Here is a 9,347-nt window from a genome sequence, read left to right on the forward strand (position 1 = left end):
GATCATGTTTGAATTTGGTTAGCGTTTTCCAATAGTGGATATGGATATGGGTTTTTAAATTATGGATCGGGGATGGATTTTTAAAGGGTGATTTTGGATCAAATTTTTTCATTCGATTTGAGCCATAATTACCATCCCTAAGTCAATGCCTAACTATTTATTTAATGGGTCATAATATGGAGTACTTTTTTAATAAATCCGTTTTGTACAACTTGTGTATATAAGACAACCTTATTAAACTTGTAATTTAGCACATAATAGAATGGAAAGCGCGAAAGTGATGATTAGCCCCCATAAATTACAAATGTAATAATTAGGCCTCATAACTTTAATAAAAGGTGAAATCCAACTCAATTTCTCTTTTCAACATAAATTATATCACAAAATCATTTTATATATAAACTCTGTATACACTAAATAATTATAAATATTTTAAAAGTATTTAATTAATTTATTAACATTATTTTTAAATTATATTTTATATTTTTTACTAAGTTTAATATAATTTACCATACCTAAGAGATTACCTTTATCAATTCAATTTTGGGTAATTCCTTCAAATATATTTTTTTCCCAAAATGTGTAATAGATTGCATAAAATTTTAAATTTATAATAAAAAATTTGTAACTTATGGGGCTTAATTTCACAATTGCTTAAAATTTGTAATTCCTTAAAATTTTAAATATATATATGAATGAAATTGAATTTGAGCAATTTTGGTTGAAAGTAAAAAATTGGGTTGAATCTCACTTTTTATCAAAGTTATGGGGCTTAATCACTACATTTGTAACTTATGGGGCTTAATTTCACAATTGTCCAGAATTAAGGGGTTAATCACCACTTACACGTTAGTCGTTACCATCACAATTGCCCAAAGTTCTACATAATATTTTTTAGGAATCATTTTTTACGGTAGAATTAGCCCATAGTAGAATGCAAAAATTAAAGCTCATTTTTGTACAACATGTTATATAAGACGTCCTTATATATAGGTTTCAATACCTAAACCTTTGCATCGTACAAAGACTACTATAAAAACAGTGACGGAAAAGGGCATTATTATACCTGATTTCGACGCCGGAGGGAATGTAAAATTGATCTTGGCATTCCAGGTTTGTCATTTTTTTTTTAATTTTTTTTCTTTTGCTGTTGTTTTCTCTAAATTATTACCCGATCCATGAATTAAAATGTCTTTCATTACATTTCGTTCAAAATAATCGAAACATTTATTTATATGATAGGGATGGCTCTCTCGTTGGATCGTAACGACTTTTTTTACTATGAAGCCATCCAAAAAAGGTCAGATTTATATTATTTGTTGTTAATAACTGAAATCCATTCGACAATTGATTGTAAACGATGTTCCGATCAATATTTGAATTTCAGGGTGAAAGAACGAGGAAAGAGACGTAACGAGGTAAACCCTATTCGATTTACCAAAGAATTTCCCGAATGTTTAATTTACGAGATTCTATCTTGGTTACCTGTAAAATCTTTGGTACGCTTTAAATCTGTATGCAAATCTTGGCGTATTATGATTAAAACCAAGAGTTTCGTATCCAAGCATATGCAACAACGTTACTACTACCAGAAAGACGATAAATGTCGCAACTGCCTCATTGTTGCATATAACGTACTTCCTAATGAAGTTTGGTATTATCAATATTTGCTCGACGAGAAAAGTCGGAGAGTCTTAGCCGTTACTGAAATATATAAACGCCCACCAAGTAGTCAGATATTTTGTGGGCCTCGTGACGGATTATATTACGTTTGCTGCTCATATAGGAGTGATGACGGTAGACGTCTCTGGAATCCGACTTTGAAGCATTGTAAAATTTTACCTCTGATTGTTTCCAAACATGATCTTCCATCTAATCGATATTTTGCATTTTGGGATAATAATTACGGGTTTGGGTTTGATCCCGTGACACAAGACTACAAAGTTGTAATAATCAAAGATATTGTGGACGCGTCCGATAACCGCTTGGAAATGCCTCCTGGTGTTTTAGTCTACTCATTAAGGACAGACTCTTGGAAATATGTTACTGATTTGCCTAAATACTACGAATTGAGAGATAACAAGTCATATGTTTTCGCAAACACAAGTCTCTATTGGCTAGCATCTAACCCATGTTCTTGGGGTAACCAAGCGATAATCGCGTTCAATTTGGCCACCGATGAATGTCGTGAAATTCAACTACCGATGCCTCCGTCCGACGAAGAGGGTCGTGATTACGAGTGTCTAATGGTGTATCACTGTATCATGGAAACATGGCTTTTGTTAGGGTTGATGAAAAAAAGAGATTGTTTTGTGTATGGGCTTTGAAGAAGAGAAAATGGGTCGTGAAATTGAGAATGAGCCTTCATTTTATGGCCCGGAAACCATTGGGCCAGTGGAGAGATGGGCTTCTAATATTTGAAACTAAAGATCGTCAAAATCTAATTATTTGTAACCTTGACACGTTAAAAAGTTGGGTTTTAAAGGTAGGTATGTCTGAACCTTACTATTGCTGTAATGGCATTTGTGCTTACGAGGAAAGCATTATTCATCCAGTTAGTCTTGCTGAAGACGGGTCGGAGCAAGTGACGGGTAATGCCACTTACAAAACGAATAGGGGGGACAAGGTGGGGGTGCCGTCTTACAAGAGGAAACCGAACGCATGCTACACCGGGTCGGAGCAAGTGACGGATATGTGCCGTCTTCAATGAGATTTTGTGTTATTCATCTTCATTAGGACGGTAATTCTTGCTTATAATTGTGGTAAGTATTATTATAATTAAGTGTTGGTTTGGATGATATTGCACGTTTGTTGTTAATTATTCTCATTTACAGTGGTTGTAAATAAGAATTTGTGGAGACTTGGTGCCATTTAGTTTGGCTAATTATTCAGTACTTTCCGTTCAAGTCAATTTCAAGTAATGAAATGTAAGTTAGTAACTTGATCAATTTTATGATGAGACTTATTTTTATTCAACTTGGACAATATAGTGTTTTTATTTGTTCATTTATTCAATGTGCATCATCATCATTAATACTATTAAAGCAAAAGCCAATATACCATATTTAGCTGACGTGTCAAGCAATCGTGCATCCATCGTATAAAAATACATCTCTACATACGCGCTAGTGCGCTACCATAAACTGAAACTTTATCAACTACCCAGTACCCACTACTAGAGGTGGCAATCGGGTCACTCGGGTCGGTTACGGGTCGGGTCAAAGCAGGTCGGGTCATATCGGGTTCGGGTTGTATCGAGTCAATGTGTTCTTCAGTTCGGGTTCGGTTCGGGTCGGGTCGCTATCAAGTCGGGTCAACAGTAAACTCGTTTCGGTTCAGGTTGGGTCGAGTTATGTCGGGTCATTATATGGGTCGGGTCATGTCGGGTCAAGGAATTTAATTGGGTCGAGATCGGTTCGGTTCAGGTTTTTGTGTGTCGGGTAGTGACGGGTCAAAGTATTTAATCGGGTCGAGTTCGGCTCATTTCGGATTTTTTTGTGGGTTAGGTAAAAAAATTAATCGGGTGGATCTCGACTTAATTCGGGTTGGTCGTGTGTCGCCGTGATGGGTCAATTATTAAGTCGGGTCGGAACGCCTGATCAGTTCTGAGTCGGATTAGTAGTGACTTTTGACTTTAAGAGTTAGGCCGGTTTGTTAGTCTTTGTAAGACTTAAATTTATCCAACTAGTTTATATGAGATATACATTTGACATAATTTTGTGTAACATTTAGTAAATACGTGTGTTAAAAATAGCAGTTACGTAAATTATATGCGTTAATTGAATTAGTAGATCAATCATTGATTGGTAGCACCGGGCTTGGTTTATAACTTTAACTAGCACCACAAGTCCATAATACTACACTTAGAGTTAACAAAAGCTTACCCGACCCGAGATATTCGAGCCGAACCTTAAGTCAAATAAGACAAATTGAAATGAAGGTCGTCTAACTTTACCACCTAAGTAGGTCATATTATCACTATATTACCACCTTAAGTCAAATAAGACCACATTACCTTTTTCAAGTTAACATTTTTTCATAATAAATTTTTAATGCATATTACATTTGATATTAACATTTAACGGTATCATGTACACCAATAACATTATATACAAGCAAGCAAACATAACGAGCCATAGACTCATAGACGAGTAAACATTAATGTGTATATATAAATACTATTATTGTGGTTCATATATAATTTATTTCATATATACACATTTATAAAAGAAACAAATTAATAACTTCATTACTTATTCTTTAGTCGGTCTCCTGTAAGGTGGTTTTACACTAATATTGTGTAAAATAAATCCAAATATAACTTCATTACTTCGTTACTTTTGCCGAGTACTCGTAATCTTGACAAATCTCGTACACTTTAAAATTTAAATTATACCATCTTGATTTCAATTTTATTGTCTTGTATGGCTTAAGGTGCCAATATGACTACACGTCATCGGTATAATGATAGTATAACATTACAAACTTTTAAGAAAGGTTTAACTAAAATGTAACTAATAGAGAATCAATATTAGGATCGAGATTATCGAGACTAATCGCATTCGAGAGAATCATGAAATATCTATCTAATGAAATACCATAATCATAACTATAACATTCATAGTTATACTATTACATAAGTTTATAATTCTTCAAAGCATAATACATTTGATATTAACTTATAACGGTATCATGTACACTAATTTTGTCGTCCTCTACTCATGTATGGTTGCATGGCTTAAGATGACAATATTACTAAGCGTCCTCAGTATAATGATAGTATAATATTACATACCTTATTAAGAATGTTTTAACTAAAATGAAAACAATAGCAAATCAATTTGATCGAGATTATTATCAAGACTAATCGTGTTTGAGTGAATCATGTAATATTTTTCTTGACAAAGCATTAACCGTCGTAATACGAGTAAAAATGTTACGTACGTACTGCTTATTGGATTTCAATAAATTTTAAACCGTCTTACACAAGCAAAAATTGTTTATTTTATATGTATACATATAGTAATTTGATTATTTTTATACACTCTGAAAAAGTAACCGTTTTATAAGTAAACTTAGTGGAAAACGGGTTTATTTTATGTCATAATTGAAAACTAAGTAGTAGAGTTTTGAAAAAAAAAATTGAAACACATGAAAAAAATGAAAAATTGAAAATATACTTCAATTTTTCAAGTTAGGCGCAAGTTGAAAATTAGAAACAAAAATTGAAAAAAATGAAAAATTCAAAGTGGGAAAGTGAAAGCAAAAGTGCGAAACACTGAGACCTAATTCATCTAAAATAACCAACACACAGACGCCGCACGCCTGCACTCTTCTTCTCCTCTTCAATTCCCTCTCTTCCTTCCTGGCTCAACAAACAATAATATAATAATTAAACCTAAGGTACTAATTCTCCATCTTATTTCTTAATTCTTGTTGTTGTCTTGATTATCCATCTTATTGTTGTTTTAATTATCAATCTTAATTTTTCTAGGATTTTATGATTATGTAATGTATGTTTTTTTTATGTGATTTATGTAATTGATTTTGTTTATTATGTGTTTAGAGACGAAAAATATTAGCCTTCTTATGATTTTGTTTGTTTATGAAAATGTTAGTTGGGTATAAGTTATGCATATCACATGTTCGACAAAATGCTTGAATGGAGTTTTATTCTTATTTCTCCAGTATGCTGATTATTTGAGGCTCTTTAAGGCCAGTATGATGCTTATCTAATTTGAATATGATCCTGGGTTCAATGTGTAAATTAGTCTTGTTCTTGTTGAATAGTTTTCATTAATTTGAGTTTGTTTTAGATACCACCAAAGTTGTAGAGATGGTCTGTACTAACTACGAATATGGCAGATGTAGAGATGTTCTATATTAGCTATAACGATAATTTGTCCTTTAAGGGTGCGTTTGGATAGCAAAAGTGGAGGGAAAGGGAGGGGAGGGGGAAGGAGAGAAGGGAAAGGGAGAGAAGGGAAGGGGAGGGGGAATGGAGTGTGGGTGTTTGGATACAATTTCTCTCCAAATCTTGCCTATTATGGAGAGATTTTGATTAGGCTTGGAGGAGGGAAATTGGATATCTCCAAATCTCTTGCCCTCCATTTCTCTCCACCCTCATTTGTTATCCAAACAAAGGATTTTAAATCCCCTACTCTCCCTCCCTTTCTTTTCCCTTCAAATCACTCAATCCAAACACACCCTAAATGAACACATCCTTTATTCCTTTGCCTAATTGTGAAATCGTAGGGAGGAAGGATAATTGAATGCAATTAGACATTAATATACTAGCTGTAACTATGAATATGGCAGCTGCATATCTAATTGAGATGGTGGTAGCATTAGCGAATGATAGTAACATGTATTTACTCTTATGTTGCCTTCTCTTGTCATTTACTGAACATTTATTTATAGTCATTTTGCTTGTGAGTTGTGACCTGTGAGAAGTGTGGATGGTGTTGTTTGATATTTGCTGGTCCTGGCTCTGTATTTTAGCTGTGGTGTTGTTTATTAGTTTTCTTTGTGGCTTATTTTCTTTCTTGTTTCCGTACCTCTTGACATTCCGAGTCGATATTTTGATCTTGTTCATGACAAAGGTGACTATTTTGGTCACTGGCTACTACATTGATGAATGAGTGCATTTCACTCTGATTTTTATGAACTTTTTACTGCAGATTAAGCTTTGCAAGAGAAGAAAGCTGTGAAAGAAGATATAGATCTAAGACTTATCAACATTGGACTTGAGTTGGGTGAATTCTACAATTTAGTGTCTTAAGCGTCTCTTTCTAATATGTACTAGTATTACATACACATTTAATTTGTCTTTCGGATTTCGGATTGGGGATGTGTGATGATTTTTGTTTTAAAATTGGTTGTATCCTTTCATAGGAAATTTTACAGATATATAAGCATTATCTTCAACCATAAAGTGGGTGTAGTTTTGGTACCTTGAACTATTAGCAATGCTCAAAAGCATTGTTCTCCAAAAAATGTACAGCCAATGACATTACAAAGACAGTGAGTCAGAACAGTACTGGGAGCTTTGAAAATGTTGTTGGATGATGGCGCTATAAGCGAGTCAAATTCGCTCTAATACCGCAGGCAAACTGGCGACGCTTTATTTTAGCTTATATCGACGCTATTAAAAAGCGTTGTAAAAAGAGTTAGTGGCAATTTGATGTTTCTACTTTTAAAAAACACTTTTAAAAAATTAAGCTTCAAAAACAGAAACTTATTTTTCATAAGTTAGGCCAAACATGATATTCATATCGGTCTATATTTCACTATTCAATCATTGTCAGCTGAAAAATCAAAGCTTATATAAACGGGTTAAATAGATCAAATTCTATATCAAGCGTTTGAACAATCTTATTTTATATTGGTCTATATCTTCACTGTTCAGTCATTGCGGCTTAAAAATCAAAGCTTATATAAACAGGTTAAATCGATCAAATTTCTATATTTAGAGTTTGAACAATCTAATTTCATGTTGGTCTATATCTTCACTGTTCAATCAATTGGCAGTTTAATGTGACGAAGGGTTCGAAAATTCTTATTTGGAAGAAGGATAATGGTAATGTAATTTAACTATAATCATAATCATAATTTTTAAAATATTTTCCAAAACTCTTTATTTCATAGTATATTGATTAGGCATTATAATTTTTTTTAAAATGGTTAGCTTTAGGGTAAGATTATTGGTAGGTTTGAGACAAGACTTTGATAAGTCTTAAGACAAGACTTACTCAAGACTACCAATGATCTACCAAAGTCTTAAGAGCATCCACATTGAAAAGGAGGACTTCTTCCTCTCCTTTATTTTTTTCTAATTTTTTCATTGGACACAATATTTTCTCTTATTTTTTGCCACATTTTCCAATTTCTCATCCTCTTTCTCTCTTTTTCTCCACATCAAAGAGGATATTGTGTTCCTCTCCTTTCCACCTTTGAAGTTGGACCACATCACACTTTTTCTCTCTTATATGACACAAAGGCCAAGAAAAGGACATACTCCATAATTAGAGGATGTCTTCCTCTTCTTTTTCAAAGAGAATGCTAAGAGGATATATCCACATTGAAGAGGACATCCTCTTAGATGGGAGAGAGTGTTAAGAGTATGATGTATCCTCTTCCATGTTGAGTCTTGGAAATCTAAGACTCTACTTAAGATTTTGGGTGAGTCTTGACCCCACATTTAAAGGAAATTATCCAATGAGTGGATCTCATGTGTCATTTCTTTTTGTTTTTTTTTTCAAGTTTGTAAAAAAAAAAGTGAAATGGAAAAGAAGAGTCTGAGGTGAGTCTGACTGATAATATATAACGTCTCAGATGAGTCTGAGCATCATAAAAATAATAAAAGTTAATGGAAAGTTGATGTGGCAGAGTCTTAAGACTTTGGTGAGTCTGACTGATAATCTTACACTTATTATTAAAACATTGATTTGAAAAATCAACGACTTATACATCTCAATATGTAAATTGATTGGATTTCAACAAAATATATGTAAAATGAGTATTTGATAAAATTTTCATTTAAGAGCTATTTAGGAATAACCTCTATATTAGTAATAAAAGCAAATTTGTACATTTATGTTCTTTTATGCGTTTATACAACAAATGTATTTTATTCCCGTGCATTTTTACACGGGTTACATACTAGTTGTTTTAAACAGCAAATGTCTTCATTGATATGGAGTTTATGAGTATATAATGATTTGTGATTCAACTTAAAATTGTTATTGATTGATTCAAATAAGTTGGCTTAATTAGATAATATTTTATTTTGAATTAGAATTTGTGTTCCTCCCTCGTATTTATGTTATCACTTTTGAGGTCGCTAGTTAATTTTGAACGTGTTATTTCACCAAATTAGTATATACTCTATTTATTTACAACACATAATAGTTAACAAATAATTTGACGATATATCTCTAAAAAAGTAGTTAAACAATCAACTTATTAAGGTTAACAGTTAATATACGTAATTTATTTCGACAGCACATTTCAGATACCTAATAATTTCAATATGTATAATAAGAACTAGTTTTAAACCCGTGCAAAATTGCACGGGTATGTATTTGGGCCGGTATTAATGTTTTTGGATGTTTTTTTTTTTTTTTTTTTGCATTTCTATTGTAATTATCTAGTTGGTCTAAATCAGCGATCTACATAATTAATGTTTACACTTGTTTCAAATACGTGTTCACATGCAATGGTTTAAAGGAAATAGCGTAATATACTATTGTAAATAAAATTTGCATATATAAAAACTTTACATAATCATTGTCACCTACCATTTTCGGTGTGCGCGGCTGATTGAAAAGTTGCCGAATTTTTTTTAC

At 32.7% G+C, this 9,347-nt stretch overlaps 1 protein-coding gene and 1 long non-coding RNA gene across 2 annotated transcripts; both read left to right on the plus strand.

Annotated features, from left to right (window-relative positions):
* The first annotated feature begins 1,003 nt into the window (after positions 1-1,003).
* On the plus strand, positions 1,004-2,403 carry LOC141632347 (F-box/kelch-repeat protein At3g23880-like). Its single transcript, XM_074444903.1, has 3 exons — positions 1,004-1,113; positions 1,243-1,300; positions 1,388-2,403. The coding sequence occupies exons 2-3, from the start codon at positions 1,245-1,247 to the stop codon at positions 2,325-2,327; spliced, it is 996 nt and encodes a 331-aa protein (XP_074301004.1). The 5' UTR covers positions 1,004-1,113; positions 1,243-1,244; the 3' UTR covers positions 2,328-2,403.
* Positions 2,404-5,205: 2,802 nt separating this feature from the next.
* Positions 5,206-6,934, plus strand: LOC141632353 (uncharacterized). The gene is made up of 2 exons (XR_012537779.1): positions 5,206-5,403; positions 6,681-6,934. It is a non-coding gene; the product is annotated as an uncharacterized LOC141632353 (long non-coding RNA).
* Positions 6,935-9,347: the final 2,413 nt, after the last annotated feature.

The sequence above is a fragment of the Silene latifolia genome, chromosome 2, assembly GCF_048544455.1.
Source record: "Silene latifolia isolate original U9 population chromosome 2, ASM4854445v1, whole genome shotgun sequence".
Lineage (NCBI taxonomy): Eukaryota > Viridiplantae > Streptophyta > Magnoliopsida > Caryophyllales > Caryophyllaceae > Silene > Silene latifolia.

Bases quoted from the DNA above. Each gene is read 5' to 3' on its own strand.
- LOC141632347 (XM_074444903.1), top strand. From the start codon at position 1,245: ATGGCTCTCTCGTTGGATCGTAACGACTTTTTTTACTATGAAGCCATC. The intron at 1,301-1,387 runs GTCAGATTTATA...TTTGAATTTCAG, and splicing joins TATGAAGCCATCCAAAAAAG to GGTGAAAGAACGAGGAAAGA.